This window comes from Lygodium microphyllum, chromosome 10 (genome assembly GCF_053477565.2).
Source record: "Lygodium microphyllum isolate KBCC chromosome 10, Lygodium_microphyllum_v1.1.10, whole genome shotgun sequence".
In the NCBI taxonomy this organism is placed as follows: domain Eukaryota; kingdom Viridiplantae; phylum Streptophyta; class Polypodiopsida; order Schizaeales; family Lygodiaceae; genus Lygodium; species Lygodium microphyllum.
Genome location: NC_141144.1, coordinates 113,819,642 through 113,839,623, shown reverse-complemented (window position 1 = coordinate 113,839,623; position 19,982 = coordinate 113,819,642). Strand labels below are relative to the sequence as shown.

The 19,982-nt window shown below is 42.4% G+C and overlaps 1 protein-coding gene across 2 annotated transcripts in view; it reads left to right on the top strand.

Moving 5' to 3' along the window:
* Nucleotides 1-19,982, top strand: part of CPFTSY (signal recognition particle receptor protein, chloroplast (FTSY)) — a 97,218-nt gene that overhangs the window by 12,215 nt on the left and 65,021 nt on the right. For both annotated transcript variants that reach the window (XR_015692196.1, XM_087686779.1), the window contains exons 4-5: nt 13,031-13,089; nt 13,267-13,304. Coding sequence is in view for 1 of the 2 variants with exons in the window: in XM_087686779.1 (XP_087542905.1) it covers nt 13,031-13,089; nt 13,267-13,304 (97 nt within the window). In the remaining variant the exon portion in view is untranslated. The remainder of the gene's footprint in view (nt 1-13,030; nt 13,090-13,266; nt 13,305-19,982) is intronic.

Sequence of the window (19,982 nt, the reverse complement as noted above, 5' to 3'; positions counted from 1 at the left end):
ACTCCTCTTGTCCTTGGGCACATGGCAGAATGCCTCACATCCAAAGACACGGAGATGCGCATAAGAGGGTGGCTTACCAGCCCAAACTTCCTCTGCAACCTGGAAATCCAATCCACTAGAAGGCGATTGGTTTATGACATGCACTGCCGTACTAACTGCCTCAGCCCAAAAGCTCTGTGGTAGGCCTGCATGGCTAAGCATAGAGTGGACACGCTCCTGAATAGTCCTGTTCATGCGCTCAGCCAAACCATTCTGGGCGGGGGTGTAAGGGGCGGTCAACTGACACTTAATACCCCTGTCATCACAAAACTGCTCAAAAGCACGTGAGACATATTCTCCCCCATTGTCAGTCCTAAGGCATTTCAGCCTATACCCTGTCTGGTTCTCAACAAGAGCAAGCCAATGCTGAAAGACTGCCAAGACATCGGACTTTTGCTTTATGGGATAAGCCCACACTTTCCTAGAAAAATCATCAATGAAGGTAACAAAGTACTTCGCGCCACCCATAGACATACATGGCATGGGCCCACAAACATCTGAATGCACCAAAGCCAAGGGCTCACTCATGCATGGCCTACCCAATTTCTTATGCGTAGACTTATTCTGCTTACCATAAAGACAATGATCACACGAGTCAAAACGTGAATAGTCCAAAGGCGGAAGATACTGCAAACTAGATAACATTTTCATTCCCTTCAAAGACATATGTCCCAAATGGGCATGCCAAAGTGATACATGTGGGATAGAGCCCACTGCCAAAACACGGTCTACAGAAGACCCAAATACAACAAGAGGATAGAGGCTGCCAGCCTTGGCGCCTCTAGCAAGCACAAGTCTGTCTCTGGTAATCTTCCAGGCAGAATCCCCAAAACAGACATGAAACCCTGCATCATCCAACTGTCCTGCAGACATAAGACTGCGCGTAAGCACAGGTACATGACGTACATCCCTGAGCAAAAAGGAACTGCCAGTGGAAAACTGCAACTGAATATCTCCACAGCCCACAATATCAAGAGACCTGTCATCTCCAAGTCTGATTGATCCAGATACAGTACGGTAAGAGTGAAATCACTCACGGTAAAGCGTCACATGGAAGGACGCACCTGAATCCAATAACCAGCACTGCGCATATATACTAGGTGTCTTAGTCAAGTGTGAGGCATCAGAAGAACTAGCTGCAAGTATGAACTCATCACCACCATCGGAATCCTAGGTCTGCGTGACATTAATTTCCTCAATCTTGACGCTGGACTTCGCAGGTACTATGCTGCGATCAGAGGACTTCTCCTGCACTTTCTCTTTCCCCTTATCCTTGCGCTTCTCATTGCGCAACTCATGACACTGTGGTCTGATATGGCCCTTTTTCCCACAATGATGACAAGTGACATTAGCGTTGCGCCCACGTGACTTACTACGCGACTTTCCACGAGATTTAGACCGACCCTTCTGAGACTCACGGCCACAGCCATTCCCACGTTCATTCTTGTCATTCCTGCCTCTAACTGTCAAAGCATGTGAAACACGAGAGGCATCCAAGTTTTTGCGATTAACCTCTTCCTGCAGAAGAGCACTCTCAACATCATTCAATTTCAGAGTAGCACTAGAGGCACATAGGGCAGTGCGGAATACATCCCATGACTCATTCAGAGTCCCAAGCAAGAAAAGAGGAGTTACTTCCTCTCCAAAGGTGATATCCTGCGAAGTCAGGTTCTTCAGTATAGCATGGAACTGGCTCAAGTGAGCAGACATAGTCGCATTATCCTTCATGCGCAGATCCATAAGCTGCTTCAACCAGTACATCTGACTCACTGGACTTTTCTTATCATAAAGATTCTTGATCTTATTCCATAGATTCCATGTACTCTGTGCTTTCTCAAATACATTACAATGTACCTGTTCAGTAGAGACTAATACAATCGTGGACTTGCATAGCTCATCAAGTTCAAGCCAGTCGTCATTGTCCATAGTTTCAGGTTGCTCCCCGCTCAACTGAAGTGGCTTAATTTGAGATTTCTGCACCAAGACCTGCCAAATTTGACTCTTCCAATAAGAGTAGTTGGTACCATCCAACTTTGTGATGTTAAATATGGCATTATCAGTCGAAGAGGACGCCATAATGCAGGCTGGAAATGCACAGACAGTCTAAAACTGCTTGCTGTTTTACTGCAGAAAGTGCCCAAAATTCACTGAAATGAGCTCCAAATGGCGAGAATAGTGTGCCAAAAGATGCTGCCCACTTAGTACTAGGTGCGGTATACCAAATCAGGATATTTCAGCATAAAAAATACTGCTCAGTCCACCAATAAATGCTTGTTGTAATAAATTTCAGAACTGCAATAAAGAGAGCAAACTGTCCCAAAACTGGATCTAATGTCAACTAAACAATGCTAGGTCCAAAGCCGGCATAAAGAGGACAAAGCAAAGCCAAATGACAGTGAAAATACATGAGCATAACACCAAGAGATGTCAAATAGCATCTGCCAGTAAGAGGCACACCCCAAGACAATCTAGGCAAAATGTAGAACAAACTGCCAAAACCTGACACAAATAGGTGTCTGCTCAAAAGAAAGCGGATCCAAAATTGAGACTCAGCTCATAAGCATCCTGTGAACCAAAACATATACTCAATGCAACATCCAATTGTCGGAGTATAATTCCAAAGTCTCAATACATCTGTAACTGCTCAATGACATAGACTGCTCCAATACATGTAACTGCTCCAATAGCATGTAATCCCTGCTCAAGGTCAAGTAAGCATGCAAGGTGCTCCCACTGGCACAAAAGGCGTACAAACGAGTTAAGGGCTCAAGCAACCCAAGACAAAGTACCAGTGACAAGTGACCAAGTCAATGTGTCATACGCATCCCAAGAGCATGACATACATGAAGCAACTGATGGAAGCAACCAACGAGCAATACATAATCCCAAAATAAGATCTCTGTCAACTCAATGACATCCGATAGCAACCAAGTAAATGATCAAACTGAGTCGGAAATGTTCAAATACATCCAAGGCAAAGCTCCCAATGTCGCTAAAGCATAGACGAACCAAGTGGCATATATCACGAACCAAAGCATGTAATGTATGAAGCCTAACTGTCAAGCATAGACATGAGGCATAAGCAGTCCAAGAGCATGCCAAGTCGGTCCAAATGCCAGTGAATACCAACCAAGACGGAGCTTATGCGTAGCTCAAATACATTCCATAAATTCAAACATGAGCTCAAAGTCGTCCCTAAATGTCAGATACATGATGGCAAATCCCAAAGCATACATCCGGTACCAATAGGTAAGTGACAAAGCATTCAAAGTACCTTCAGCCCACTGTTATTACAGCCAAGTTTGACTGTTAAAACTGAGAAATTTTAGCCAATATTTCAGGCCAAAATCATGGCATAATCATGTGCATACATTCCCAAGGCACTAGGCATCATGTAGGCCGCATACGGGCATCAAACAAGGTAACCGGAGTAGAGTATAAGCATCAAATGCCAATGCCAAGTGTGGCTGCCTTGTTTCCAGCACTGTATAACAGTAAATGACAGTCCCAAATCAGCCAATATTTCAGGCCAAAATCATGGCATAATCATGTGCATACATTCCCAAGGCTAGGCATCATGTAGACCGCATACGGGCATCAAATAGCACAACCGGAATGGAGTGTAAGCAACAAATGCTAATGCTAATGGTGCTGCCCTGTTTTCAGCCTGTTATGACTATTTATGACAGTCCCAAATCTGAAGAAATCAGCCGTGAATGATCAAGACCAATGCCCAAAGCTTGAATGACATCAAACATGAAGTCTAATAGCCCTCTTGATCAAGGTAGAGAGCAAGAAGCAATGGCCAAGTGTGGACTGAAGTAGACGAGTGCTAACAGCCTGGAAAAAATGGCGCAATCTGCCCTGTTGGTGCTGAACTTGCTGCTGCTCCACATGGGCTGAAAGGGGGTAATGGGGGGCTCAAGAAGGGCCTATCAAAGGCCTATGACAAGCCTCTTTAAGCCTTGATAAGTGTAAGGCACAATATGAGGGGAATAAGCTTCAAAGGTTTGAAGCCATGGCTGCCCTTGCTGTTTGCAACGTGTAGACTGAAATAAAACCCTGAAAAGAATGATCAAATACCTCAGTTGCAATGCCTTGAAGGTGCCTCAATAGGCCGGGAAGGTGCTCGGGAAGCCGGGGAGTGACGGGAGCTCGGGGAGATCGGATATGGCTACCGGGATGGAGATCCAATGCGTGAAGGGAGTCGATGCAAAGGTAAAGAAGCACCAAGTTGAGCTCGAGTAAGAGGAAGCCAAGCTCTGATACCAGTTGAAAGGTGAGAAGGATCGAAGTCACAATGTGTGACCGGGCCTTCCTTTATTTACTAGTCACTAAAATGAATGTAAAGAATAAAGTGACGTGACGGGCGCCCGCCACCTGCAGTGTGCAGTGGCGGGTACTGTCAGTGTAGTAATACACGGGGCGGCACGGTGGAGGCGCCTTTACCCCAACATGTCCTCTAATTGCCCCAATACTCTTTAATGCTCCAAATTGTCCCAAATGTCCCAAAATTGACTTGATTATCCCCATAGCTCCAAATTGCCATGAATTGCCCCAATTATCCCAATTTCCCTTGAAATTAGACAATATAAATGGATGATTACCTTGGAATTGAGGATAGGATTAATTTCGATTGTGATTTGTAAAAGTTGATAATGCATCAAATTTGAACTTTGCATAGACTCGTGGTTGGCTTGTGGGTTGACTTGACACTTTTAATCTTCAACCAGAGAGAGAGAGAGAGAGAGAGAGAGAGAGAGAGAGAGAGAGAGTAGTGTGTGCACATTGGGCAATGGAGATGGGTGAACATGTGGTAGAAGGAGTGTGACACAAGCAAAAAGAAAAAAATGAAAAAAATGTCATTTTTTGATCAACAGGCTTGGAACAGCCATTTCAAATAGGGAACGGCAAGGAATGGCCTTTGGAATGGTAGGGAACGTTCCTTGTCCGTTTCACCTCCTCGGAGGGTTTGGAACGCGTTAGGTCATTCCTACAGGCCGGAACGGCCGTTCCTTGTTTCTATGATTGAAGGTAAAGATAACCTTTTTCCTTTAGATGTTGCTCATAAATCTAAAGATGTTGCAAGATCGTCGAAGCCTCCATTAGGGATGGGCCCCTCTATTGGAGAAGAAGGTTTGGAATACCTTTCTTTGCTCCTCATCAAGCCATCCATACGTTTGCATCAACTATGCATGCATTTATGGATAAGACTCGTTTCAACGGGTCGAACTTTACCACTTGGTCTAACTTGATGCAGCATGTCTTGGATTCCAAAGGCTTGTGGGAATTTGTTCAGGGGTAGGAACCCTAGCGTGATTTCCATTGGTTTTCATATGAGATAGTTCGCTCTTGGAAGAGTGGAAGTGCCATTGTTATTGTTGAGTTGGTGTTGGGCCTTATGTCCGAATTTCACTCTCAACTCAAACACTGTGACCTTGCATCTAAGCATTGGGCACATCTAATTGACTGCTATGTAGCTTGCAAGTGTACTTGATGAATCAATCTCAATCATGAGCTCCAAGAATTTAGAATCATTGTGAGTGATGATTTGATTACCAATTTCCAAGTTGGTTGAATATTGGTGATTACTCGTTGATTTGCCACCATTGCCTTACCCAAGGTCAATTGATGATTAAGTCACTTTATTGATGAATAAATTGCCACAAAGATACTTCAATTTTATCCAATGAGTCATCTCATAGCCCCAGCTATCCACCTATGAGTTCAATGTCAGCTACTACTGTGTTATGCTTGGTTGCTCAATCAATTTCATAAGAAATCCCAATATTCAAAGAGGGCCTTAACTTTTTAGAAGGTGAAGCAAGGTGGTAGAAAGAACAACACCAAGACCGAGTCGGGTTGTGGGGATCAAAGTAACTTCCCTGCATGTTTAAAACCAGGTTGGCAAAATGTCCCCAAAAAGAATTGGTATTGTCAACATCACCAAAAGATAGGCCATTTTGATGATGGGTGTTGATCAAAGGCCAAGGGTAGTTTGCTGCCCAAGAATCCACACTCTTTCCCACCAAGGAACTTGGGCACATTAGGGGGAGAGCACTTCAGCCCCACCTCCACAGTTGAGAGGGGGTCATCCTCTATCCTAGTAGGGTAGTAGACCCACTAGTCACACCGCAGTTGGACCATCCACCCTTGCTATACTCGAGGGGCTATTTGATTGGTCCATTAATGCCACTATTTTGGATTTTGGTTCTCCGATACTCCTCCTATCCCTTGAGGATAGACTCGATGAGTCCCAATCTCTTTCTATGTTGCCCTCTACATCAAGTGCACAGTCATCAGTAGAAGCTATTGAGCCTAGTTTTCCTAGAGATCTTCTGATCACACAGATCATGGAGCCTTCCTTTGATTTAGATGTTGGTGACTCTAACTACACTTTTACCACACTTTTCACCTATGTATCAATTGATTTTTGTAGGGCATGATGTAGTCTAGCTTGTCTCTTCTGTTGCACATTCCATTATATCTTTAGCATGCCTATCATTTGGTAATGGAACCATCTCCAAACCCAACACATTGTACTCACAAGCACTTTTCATTGAAGTTGAGATATGCATGTTTTACGGTCTTATGTGGTTATTTTGCTCCTAACTTGTCTTTTGCAGGTTGGCACTAACCCTTATAGAACCTAACCATGGATCAGAGTGGAGACTTGGATCGTTTGGTACTCCTTATTTGGGTTGCTCTTCCTTGATGGGGCTTCACACTCTAGACCAGCAAAAGGAGTCTTTTATCTCCTAAGGCTACCTTGTCATTTCACAGGTCTTTAGCTGGACATGCATCTGTTGAGAAATTACTTCTTCAGTTTACACACTTAGGTAAGTGTTTCTCACTGACAATCCCAAAAAGGGTTGGTGTCCACATATTTAGTCTCTTTTTCAATGGGCGTCCACATAGTGGTACACCATTCTAGACAACTTATGCCTATAAATAGGCAGTCACTTCATTCATTCTTCACCACCATCAACACTTCTTCAGTCATTCTTCACTCCTCTTTTGTCACTTTGACACTCCTCACTCCTCACGTTGCTATTGCCCACACCCCTGTCGAAGGACATCACAATTTGTGGCCTTCTTTCACCATCTTCAGCTGGCCACCTCTTCCACTCCCTTTAGACCTCATCAAATTTCTATTTGGCTGCCTAGAGACCTCCTCCACATTTGGCATCACCATCCCCAACCTGGCATCATCATCTTCTTATTGGTGTCACCCCACATCTACCGTCCGTCTTTGCAGCCCCAAATACCTGCATTTTTGGGGCCCTGTCGTCAGCATCTAGGCTGATCTCTCCATGCGTTTGACAACTCCAACACGCTCTGGGATTTGTGTTTTGCTACCCAAGCCATCTCCTTGGCGTTTGAGAATTGTGCTTCACTCCCCTCGACAATTGGTGATAATCTTACATATCTTCGATGGCATCAGAGGACTACGGTTTGCTCCCTCGACAGCTGTCCTTCACCTTCCAAATGATTATTTTGATAGTCCACTGCCTAGAGGATTGCGTTTCGCTCCCTGCACTATGCAAATTCCCGATAGATACTGCCCCTTGATTCAGATAGGACAGTGCAATTTCTTTTGAGCTTTGGCTTCACTATATTAGCTTTTTCTTCTCATAGCATGATTTAGTGTATCATCACCACGTTCTTTTTGTGTTTCTGAGTTTCTATTCTCTCTCAGTGTTTGTTGTACATACAGTGTGTTTCTCTTCCCAAACCTTACTATCTCTCTGGTCTCTGTCATTTTCTCGACAGCATCTCATTCTTATTCTTTGGGTGCTTCTCTTTTCCCCCCCATTGACATCAACATCATGGGGAGAGGGGATGCTTCTCCTTCCATTGTGTAGTGCTTATTGAGCTAAAACACGCTTTTCAGCTGATTAGCATTCTTAAAACAGCCCCAAAACACACCTGAAAAACCCTAAAAAGGGAAGTGGTCAGAGAGAGTTTCAGTGGTCCCCCAAAATCCCTAATTCTTTGGGGCACCCTTCAACATCTATAAATAGATAGGTTGTCCCCATTCAGCCTCATTCTCGTCTATGCAGGTTTCACACTGTTGAGGATAGATTTCAGCCATCAGTCTACCTCTACGTGGCTGTCTAGCGTTTGAGATTGCTGCCACCTCTCCATCAACCCTTGCAGTGCCCTGGCGCCTTCCTCCAGGCTATCGCCCACTGTTTGGTGCCTTCCTCCAGGCTGCATTTGGCATCTTGTAGCCATCGCCAGCATCTTCATCTCCAGCTTCTTGCGTTTGTCTCTTCCTTAGGCGACAAAAGTTGGTGCTCCTCCTCATCCAAGTGACATCCACAGTTTGCGTTTACATTCATTTGGGGGCCGCCTTCCATCTCCACAGGTTCTCCTACTTGCGTTTGGTGCTCCAAGCTCTTCTGGCATCATCGTTTTGCAAACTACACACTCGGACTGGTGGTCACAGACTTGGGATCTGTCTCCGATGGACGTCACTCTTCGACACACTGCTATGCCCTTGAGTATCTGTACACTCTTACATTCATTTGTAGTATTCATTCACTTCAGAGTTGTGTTCTTATTTCCCTTCTTCTATTTGTGTTTGAGTTTCTGTATTTGAGTTTTGCATTTTGCGTTTAGGGTTTGAGTTTTGCTTTCTATGTTTGTGTTTGTCTCTTTGTGTTTCTGTTGTGGTCGTACACTGTGTTTCCTCAGTGCAAAACCTAGTAGTTTTCTTCAGAGTGGTGAGAGGGGATGGTTATCTTCTTTTGGTCTTTATAAGACTTTGATTACTTGAGAAACCTATTTTTGTTCTTTGTATCAGTATCTATATCATTAGGATGATTATGATTGTAAAAGAGTGCTTAAACAAGTGAACAATTTTCTGGTGAGGGCACTGTCCAAGTGGCACTGTTGCATAGCATTTTGCTTGAGCATGATCTATTGCATTACCCTTTGGATTACCCCATGCATTGGCATTCTGTTCTTGTAGACATGCATTTGTACGCATTTATTTGTTTTGGGTTAGAGAGTTGCTGACTATGGATCCACTATATTCATGGCTCCTCACATGGCAATTGCCTTGGGTAGTTTCTATGGCAGCTCTACATACATACCCCTCATGCTTTTCTTCTTTATTGACACCCATGGATGGTTGGGCTAGCTTGTTTGTTTTGTGGCATGTTGGATTTAACGTTGAGCTAAAATTTCATTACCCATTGATTAGCTCTCTTAAACAGCCCCGAAACAGTAAATTACCAATAGTTTCATTGAACGTGGAGCGTTCTAGAGAGTTTCTCTGTCCCACATGTAAACCCCTAATTTGGGAGGATCCTTCCACATCTATAAATAGACAGACTGTCCACCATTGAGCTTAATCCTTCTCTTGTAGGTTTCAGCCATGAGCCCTCTTCCACTAGTTATCCAGCACCCAGCGATTGCTGCTACATGGTTTGCAGTTGTGCCCAGTCTCCCATAGCCGCCGGTGATCGGCTTCCATCATCTACATCAGGTCGTTTTTGTGTTTTTAGCACTTTTCTTCATCGGCCTCTGCTCAGATTGGTGGTTAATGTACTTGGGATTTGTCTTTTATGGACGATACACATCGATACCTCCCTCAGTTGGCTTCCACAATAGCCACTGGCATTTGGGCAACTTTGCCCTTGAGCATCTTATACATTCTTTCCTTCATTTACAACATTCATTCATTCACTTTAGAGTTCTCTCTATTCTCTATTTGTGTTTGTGGATTTTGCATTTTTGCATTTTGAGTTTTGGTGTTTTGTGTTTTGTGTTTTTTGTGTTAGTGTCTAAGTTATTGTGTTTCTGTTGTGTTCGCATATTTTGTGTTTTCTTTGTGTAAACCCTAGCATATCTTCACATTGTATCAAAGTTGGCGCATTCATAAAGAGTATCCTATGGCTTATCGTGAAGTGCTTGGTTTTGTGCGATATAACGAATGACACATATCTGATTCATGATGGCTCAAATGCCTCCATCTTCGGATTCTTTGATGCTTTCTTCAGTTACTTCTTGAATGGAGGCCCTGAGATTGCATTATGGTCTTGATTAGGAGGACAATGCTCCTACTAACCTTTCTTGTAGAGATCACCCACAGAGGTCCAACTCTTCTTTGTCTCATACTCCTTCACAAGGTCCATCTTAGTTGGAGCACTTTGATGACAAGATTGATCATGTCTTAGTTGAGGAAAGACTATGCACTTAGGACATAGTTGAAAGTTCAAACTGTTTACAATCAAGCCTAGTGGTAGGTTCATATAGTCCACTTTTGTGCGAGTTTGGTTTTGTCTATATTGCTCGTCATGGAAATTCCAACTGTAAGTTACCATTGAGAGTGAGATTGGTAATGGTATGGTTTTGAAGAAAACTCTTATGTTCAGAGATGCTCCACAATGTAATCTTTCATACTCTTTTTCATTTGAGTATGAGTTTGATATTTCCCATTCATCTTTACATTTTCCGTCTTTCCCTCCCACATTCACTTCACATTTAGATTTCTCTTCTTTCAATCTAGATCCTTCCTTTAGACCTCCAATAGGTTATCTAGTCTTAGCACACATTGTCCTTGATGCACATCAAGGTTTTAGGCCATCACTAGATACTCATAAGTATACCACTCTGCATCCTTGTACATTGTTAGTGGGAATGCCACCCTTTAATATTGTGCCTTACATACACCTGCAAGTGTGTTGTCACGAGGATGTGAAATTTTATTGCTTTGCTTAGCATTTGATTAAAAGTTAATCAAATGTGCTAATGTGACTTGCACATGTAAGGTGCAAGTCAATTATTTCACACTGTGGGACCTAGGACCTTGAGATATCGGTTGATGCCAAAGGTAAAAATTGTAATAAGTTATGCTCGATAGGTACTAGGTGGTACCCAATGTTAGATTTTGGCCTAGACCAATTTATTGGCCACTAATGTTGGCGGTCACATTGAAGACTAGGCATTAATTAATTAATTAACGTTAGTCTAAGGGCTAATAATTGCTCAGGGATACTTGAAAGACAAATTGGCCTAGCCAATTTAATTATTGGTCGGTGAAATTAAAATTTTAAGCACTAGAATAATTTTTAAATTAATTTTTAAAATTAATATTCTAAAAATTAATTTAATAAGTTGGATAATGCTGGAAAATGAGATTACAAGGCTGCCACTTGCAAAACTTGCCCATGCAAGTGGGAAAAACATTTTTTAAGGGCTAGTGGAAGTCTATTACAGCCATTATGAGAGAGAAGGAGGCTGTTAGAGAGCAAGGAGACACCCTAAACACATACCACGTTTTGATACTGATTGTTAGTCTCCTCCTTTGAAGGAAAAGGGGAGTGGTACACTCACATCCTCACAAAGACCTTCTTGGCACTTCTTACCTAAAAAGAATAGGTTTTGCACATTTTGCTAGAAATTGGACCATGTAGATGATAATTGTCGCCCAAAGGCCAAGGGTCTTAGACCCATTCCCAAAATCATCTTATCCCCAATTAAGGGTCCTCTACCCACACCAAATGGCAAAACTGCATCAAATCCCTAGTCGTAAACCAACCTCAACCCCTTTCGGCAATGGTAATGTCACTCCAAGGAGGTTGAGAGGGGGTCTTCTTGTTGGTCTACTGAATAGGTTTGTTGTACACTCAACATGTACTTGTCCACAATGAAAGCATTTACCTTCATCAAATCTCTTCTTGTATTCATTGTTATTCAACTTCTACTTCTTCTCATTGTTTTTCACCCCTTGGGGTTTTGTGATTCAAGCTCACCTTCAAGAGTGAATCTGCCTCACCTTTTATTTACTTTTTTCTTAGCCTTGGAATTACTAACCTCTCTCTTTCTTGAAGTCCCCTCAGTGTACAAATCCTCTGAGATGCAGGCTGAATCCATGATGTAGCACTCGAGTATAAGTCCATACACTTTCTAATTAAAGATTCAATCCAACAACAATATAGCTCTGACTTTTGTAGCTCTCAACAGCAGGACTGCCTTTCTAAAATGTCCAATATAAACCTTCATATAATCTGACAGGTTAACACATTCTTTTGTGACCCTTTGTCAAACTTAGAAGGCAAGAATTCTTGTCAAAACCTTTGAAAACTTATCTATGTTTTGGCATCTTTTTCTTTAGCCTTCATTCTTGGTTGCTACCAGTAGCCATGGAGGCTTCAAGCTAGTGGCGACAACTATTTCTTTCCACCAAGATCCATGAATGATTCCAAGCATAGCTTAATCCATCTCAACTCCCATGGCATTTCTTCACTTCGACAACTGATTCTTCCAATTATTAGGAATGATTGAGTGAATGATATGAATGAATATATCTTGCACATGTGAGAGTGCTCACTGGTGCAGCATAAAACTGTGTTTGAGTAGAGATGGGTTGATTGCCCTACATGTGTGATCAGTGCACAAGTGGAAAAGTAAATGAAAGGTGGACAAATTGACTACGTTCTCTGAACAAGTTCCATGTTTCAAGCAACCTATAAATTACCATTTATTTAGATTTCAAATGATTGCAATTACTATCCTAGTCAAGCTGCATAATCTATGTTATATAGGCCCCTTACAGAGGCCCTGACCTCCTTATGAAGGCCCTTTTTCTGGTTATCAGAATGGACATGTGATAAAGACAACATTCTTGTCCTATGCTCCCTGTAGGCATGCCCTTCAATAGTCTCAAATCGATCTCTTGCTAAAGGAGGCCAAAAGGTATGGCCATGTAATAAAGCGGGATGTTGGGCTTTTTTGTTTGGGAATGTTGTGCAAGTGCTTGAGGATGTATTGTCCTGTGCAAAGTGCAAAGAAGCGTGTACTTATTTCACATTTATGGGTTGCTAAGTTTCTAATTCAGTGCTGATGGAAATTCTTTACTTTCAAGTGCATTTTTTAAAGTTTTATAAGATGGTATTCTGTTAAGTTTGGTTGCCTTGCTTGATGTGTGGTTTGTTGGTAAAGTTTAATATTGTGCTGTCTTGAATTTTTTTTATTTCAGAAAGCCAGCCGTTTTGATGATCATAGGTGTCAATGGTGGAGGCAAAACAACTACACTAGGTGAGGAACACTGAGTATTCTTTATTGCAGAGAGGCTGAAAACATTATCTTTATCATCTTTAGGAAACATCTTTTATTATGTCACACACACTTATTGACTTGAAAGCAATTACTATTTACATGCCATGGAGAAGCCAACAATCAAGGGAAATCAAGTTAACATTTTTTCTTCTACAGGGAAGCTGGCACACCGGTTTAAGAAAGAGGGGACTAAGGTATTAAATCTAACAATGCATTAAGATATTTCAAGCATTTTTAGTATGTCAATTTCCAATGGATTTTTATGAAGTTTTCGACACACATTTTTTGTGCTAATCATGTGTGATTGCTTCCATTAAAATGGTGACACAGCATTAGGCTTGTCTTGAGTTATATAGACAGGTGAATTCAATATTTAATCAACTAAAAACCAAAAAATAATAATGTGGCCTGCATATGAATGAAAGAAGTTTAATATTTTCAAGTTTCCGTTAAATATTTCTCTGCAGTGTTGTCCTGTCTACGGAACTTGGCTGAGTTTGTTGCACAAATATCCTTATAAGAAATGAACAAAGCACAACCAAAATGAAATTTCTGGCAACAGCAGCTGGGAGTTCATTTAATACAGGTGAATAGATTTGGCTGCTTTCCAGTAACAGGCTGCTTTCAGCTGGAAATTGCTGCAATTTACTGTTTTAGGGTAGCAAATCCTATTCTCTCTGTGTGTGTGTGTGTGTGTGTGTGTGTTGTTAGATATGCTCAATGCCTGACCTTGTGAGGTGCTACCGATGACCCATCGTCCTCTAATTTGTAATTCCCCCATTATGAGGAGAAGCCACATGTGAGCTTGACCATTGGTTGGCTCTTGACTCGTATGTCAGATGAGGTCTATGTGACCAAATGGCGAAAAGTGACCTTTGTGAGTCTAGCCTTTGGGTTAGATAGAGTAGTCAAGTTGGTAGTAACTCAAGGCACATTGCATTGAGTTGTTGGGTGTGGGAGTTATTAGGGGCCCCTATTTTGGGGTTGGTTGGGGGTAGCGCTTTTAGCCCAATGGTAAAGAAAATATTCCTTGGATTATTTCATTGCCGAGTAGGGAAGGTGCACAATATGGTTGAATATGCTTACTAGACTACCTTTGTGGGCTATAAAAGGACCTCTCCAAAGCTATCATTAGTCTATCTTTTATCCGGTGAGAGTTCTTTTAGCTATCCTTAAGCTCTTCACCTATCATTTGTTTGGATCACCATCTAAGCTTTATAGTGGAAGTGCATGGGTGGATAGAGCCATCTTTGTATCCGTTTGTTTGGATTTAAAAAGTTTTTGGTCTTCTCATATTTATTGTGTACTCTCTACTCTTTGCTTAAATTTTGTTCATTGTGCCATGTAATTTTTATATATGCATGATGTATGTGCAATCTAGGGAAGGAAGTTGTTAGCCTTCAAACTGGACTTGAGGTGTTGTTGTTGGGATTTTTGCTGATCTTGGTGTCTAATTAGCAAAGATTAGGGTTTGCATGAATGTGTTGGGCTGTGCTCAAGTATGCATCAACGATTTGTGAAGGTGATTGATGTAAATCCAGTCAGTGGATAGTAGAATTGGTGAGATCCAGTGGTCTACAACCAAAGCTTGAGTAGGAGTCTTCACGAAAGAAAACTACAAAGCCACCACAAAAGAAATATCGGGCCTATTGTGAATGAGCTAGATTAGTGAGCCAACAAGACACTTGTAATGGATGGTATCACCAAGGGGATCTCTTGTTGCCATAAGCTTGGACCTAGGTGCATGAGGCAAGAAATAGGCCAACACTCAGCCATACCAAACTCCAAGTGTAACTCGGAAATGTACTTGTTGGGAAATGAAGAGGCCATGTGCCATCTAATAAATCTCTAAACCAAGGAAGAGGTGTAGGATCCCAAGATCCGTCATGTCGAACTTCTCTTCCAATATCTCTCGAGTCCGATCAACCTCTTGTGCGTCACTCCTTTTGATATCAGCATACAAGATGAGCAAGACACTCCTGTCTTCCTCAACCTTGTAATAAAGGTTGGAGTCATGATTTGATTGGTGGAAGTCATTGTCCAAGAAGAATCGATCAATCCTCTGATACCGGGCCCTAGGAGCTTGCTTCAGGCCATAGAGGGCCTTCCACAACTCGTAAACATGGTCCTCCTTTCCCTATACAAGAAAACCAAGAGGCTATGAGACATAAATCTCCTCCTCTAAGATGCCATTTTAGAAAGGCTGACTTTACATCTATCTGATAAACTAGCCAATGGTGATGATCGGCTAAAGCCAAGATAGCTCGAATAGTGGACATCCAAGCTATTAGTGTGAAAGTATCAAAGTAGGCCAAACCTACCTATTGAGAGAATCCCTTGGAAACAAGCTGTGCCTTATGCTTGTCCAAGGTCCCATCTGCAAGATACTTAGTCTTATAGATCCACTTTATGCCAATCACCTTCCAATTTTTTGGACGAGGGACCAACTCTGAAGTTTGGTTTCACTCAATAGAATCAAGCTCAATTTGCATAGTAATGCACCAAACATCTTGTGCAAGAGTCTCATCAATTATAGTAGACTCATGGTCCTGAAGAATGTGTGACATAGGGTATAGTTCACGTAGAGTAGACTATCCCCCTAGGCCTGTAGCCTAGCTGATCTGCATGGGACAAGGAGGTGTAAACTGATTGACAAACATATGAAAAGGGCCAAAAACAGAGAAATGCATACTAAAGTCTAAAATGCCAAAGCTCCCATGTCTCTATCAGATTATGACAAGAGCTCACGATTGGGAGATGATAGATTGACAACACCAAAAGTGGCAAGCTAATAGAAACATCTGCAACAATTTGTGACTGTCTCCATGAGGGATTATTGTTAGTTTCTTGATGTGCTCAAAAGGACTTAATGCATGTCACGGGCATCTTATTGCCTTGGACATAGAAATCTAATAGTCAATGCCAAACAATCTCTCATGCAAAGAATAGTGAGGTGGCACAAGGAGTGTCTTTGGGTAGATACATGTAGTCCAGTGGGGTAGGGAGCAAAGGTCGATGATGAGAAGCTTTGGCAAAGTGTCTTGGCTCGCGGTAGTAGGTGTGCATGTTCCGTGCTCCATCTTATGGGGAAGAAGCCATAGCACTTGGTATGGCAAACCTATAAGGGGATGGTGGGAGGGAGCAAAATGCAGTCCACACGAATGAAATAATTTGAGTTGTTGGTGGTCTTTTGGCTCCTTGTAAATTGTGTTCCTCGTAGAGAATAAGGATTTTTAGCTCTTAGGGCACCTCCACTCTGATACCATGTGAAGAAAGCACAAGGAAACCCTAAGACCGCTTTGAGAGAAGGTGAAATTTTAGGGTTTGTAGTGGAGACAACAAAATGTATGACTAACATGATTAGTGAATGAACTTATAGATTTGGAGAATGGATGAAATGATGAACAATGTACAATGGTGATACAATGGGGGCCGTAGGGCTCCATGTCCCTAGGATCAAGGCTAAGGTGTGAGTCTCAAAGTTTGGTGTTGATGGAGTGGCTTGAGATGACTGCACTGTGCCAGAAGATCAAGTGGCAGCACCTATGGAAGAAGGTGCTCTATGGAGGGAGCAAAACATGACCTTCGTGGAGGGGGGTATTTGAGAAGACACTTCGTGAAGATGGACAAAGAATGACCTGTAGAGGCTCTAGTAGGAGACACAAATGTATGCGTCTGATGTGGCCTCCAAGAATTAGGGTGGTTGCTGTAGCAGATGTGCCACTGGGTGAAGCAGCAGAAAAACACAAATCCAGCCCTGTGGAAAGACAGCGATTACCTAGAAGGATGGAAAACTTGCTAATATTGCCTGGTGATAGCTGCAACACCATGTGAGAATGGTTTCCAGCATGCAGCAACTGATAACCATGAAAATGCAGAAGTATCCTGCTGCAAATGAGGTTGTGGACAGCTGCAATAACTGGGTGCCTGTTGAAATAAGGGCTGAGCATGCAAAACAAAGTAAATAGTTGATGGAAGATGAAGATAAAAGCTTTAAGAGGGCTGCTATACACAGGTGGCATCCTGCTTTAGGATTCTCAGCAACACAAATCACAGCTGCAGAAGAAGATATGGTGCTCCGGATGCAGAATGCAGGCAGGGAGCAGGTCACCAAGGACAGGCAGCTGCTGGGTGACAGCGAATCTGAGATGGCAGCAGCTCTAGAAAGCCTGAAATAGGGCAGCAGTGACTCTGTTGTGATTGCATCCACCAGGCACTTGCAAGAGGAAGGGGGTCAGTACTAGAAGAAGAAGGAGAGTGGTTGGGAGAATGAGGACTGAATGAGGGTGGTCTAAGAGTGATAGTGGGATGCCCAAAACATGTCATTTTATAGGGGATTTTCAAGCATTTGTTCTATGATGTAAATAAAGCCTTTTAATTGTAAATAAAGCTTTTTGGGGCTGAATCAAGGAACAAAATTTAGGTGTAAATGTGTGACAATTAATCGTTAATGCTAGCCTTGATTTTGGTTGCTCAATGGCAGATGGCGAGACAATGGAAGCATCCATGGAATGGAGTTGGAGAGCTAGAAAGAGGGGAGAGGGAAGAAGAAAAGAGCTTACTTTTGAACTAAACTCCTTCTAGGAACTTGCTACCTAACTGTTTTAGCTTCCTTCCCACCAAGAAGCCCATTTCAGTGAAAGTCTCCAATAAGAAACCCTGCTTTGCCCTTGCCTCCACCAAGAAAGCTACGCTTGGAGATTTCCCCCAACCAAGAAACCCCAAACAAGCAATGGAGGCAGTTTCTCCACTAAATAGGACCTTGACTAGAACCTTGACTATGCCTAAAAGCCAATTCTAATGAAGCCCAACTAGTTTTGAAGGACTGCATGCTTACTCCTACCATTCTGGTCACATAACTCAACTAAATGAGATTGCTATGGCTAGAATTGAAGCTAGGGAAGTCCTTTAACAAAGTAAACTAGAGTTTCTAACTTAAAATCAAACTAAAATTTTGGTACTAGTGTGACAGACTAGTCCATACTACATAGCTTGATGGAGATTGAATGTTATAGTAATTCGTCTAGCAAGATGCATGGATAGCCCAACATGTTGGGGGTGTAAGGGAGCTCCTACACTAGCCCCAATGGCCATATGGCCAACTCCATGAGGAGTTCCAAGAGCTAAGCTCCACTCCAATACTATTGGTAGAATGATGCTAACGTAAGTGTTACAACCCCTTATACAATAAGTGGCTCCTAATCCCATCTTGAGGTCCCTAAGGCCTAGATTTGGTTTGTTGTAGAATGCTTCATTGTAGCTGGAGTACCTCTCGCTATTTCACTCTGCAAATAGTCTTACTGTTGTAGAAATTCATGGTTGCTGAGTCTCAGTGGAGGAGATGAGTCTTCCAAACCTCTCTTCTTAGTGGCATGATATTCTTCAGAGAGGTTTCCTCCTGAAAATCAAAACTTTGCCAGTGTCATCATGCTTAATCAACGTGAAGTTTTTGTATTACACAGAACATCCTCAAAACTTGTTAGTTGTCTTGTAAGTGCTCCTCCTTTGCAGACTCTTAAGAGTCACTTGCTGCTCCTTCCTGTATGCTGACTGCTAACAAAATCTAGTGTTTAGTAAAAACTCCAACCCAACTCACCTGGAGGATTCAGTGCGGGATAAAACTGTTAGCAGATTTGTTAGTTCACGAGTGAGTCTGTGTATGTCCTAGTGGGCTGGGTGATATTTTCCAGTTGTGATGTGAGCTGCCAAATTTAGAGTGCTTGGTTGTTATGGCCGATTGCTCATTTATATGGCCGACTTATATTTTATTGGTGCATATTTTGCTGGCCGACCAGTTCAATGCCCATACAGCCAATGACTGTTGTTTTGTACAGTCTCTTGTCAGTACATGGATTCCATTTCCTGAGTATCTGTCTTCTGAGTTCTTTTGCAGCTTTCTTCTTCTTTTGCTATGTTCCTCTTCTCTCTTGTGTGTGTGCATCACTGCACCCACATCTGACATTGTATCAGACGTCTGTGTTAGGAATCTTGGTGCCGTCTTCTGCTGTTCCAGGTCTGTCTTCACCAACTTCTGTTGCTGATCTGCTTTTCCCTGTTTGCTGTGCATCCACAGCCTGGGTGACCCTTCCAGCAGCCTAATTGGCCTGTTTTCTGCCCTAGATACCTGTGTATACCTGTCCTACATCTGGAACCACCCTGGTTGACCATTCTGCTTGCCGTATGGCTGCCTTTAATGCATGATCTGCCTGTGTTTTATGACAAACACCTGCATTTACTGTTCTTTACGCTGTGTGTGAAGTTTTGCCAAGTACTTTTTGGGCCATAATCTCTCTATATCTCTTCTTTTCTATATCTTCACTTCCTATCCTCTACAATAGCACCCCCGTGGTATTCAATTGATGATAAACTTAAAGGTTCTGATTATCTCACTTGGAGTGCTGCGATGAAAGCATGGTTTGTGTGGAAGCACCTTTGGTATGTTGTTTTAAGAGCTATTGCGCATCCCTAGAGTCTAGATTCTGTTCTAGAGGATTGGGATTGTGACAATTACAAGAAGGCAGTTCTTACTTGGGAGACATATGTTGCACGTGCTTATTTTGCACTTCTCAGATGCATCTCTAAAGAGGTCCTTCCAATAGTTACCTCTTGTAGGACAACTTTAGAAGTGTGGGAGAAGTAACATATGTTGTATGGGGCTTTGTCAACCATGAGAGCTTTGACCCTCTATGGTCAACTGTAAACTATGAAGTTCAAGCCTAAGGATACGATCTAGTCATTTTGGCTTCTTGTTACATAGGTATAGGATTAGCATTGGCACATGCAATCTGCCCTCCCAGAGGCTCTTGTGAGTATGGTGCTCTATAAGCTTCCTTTGGAGTTAAATGAAATGGCCAATGCTACACGATTATAGA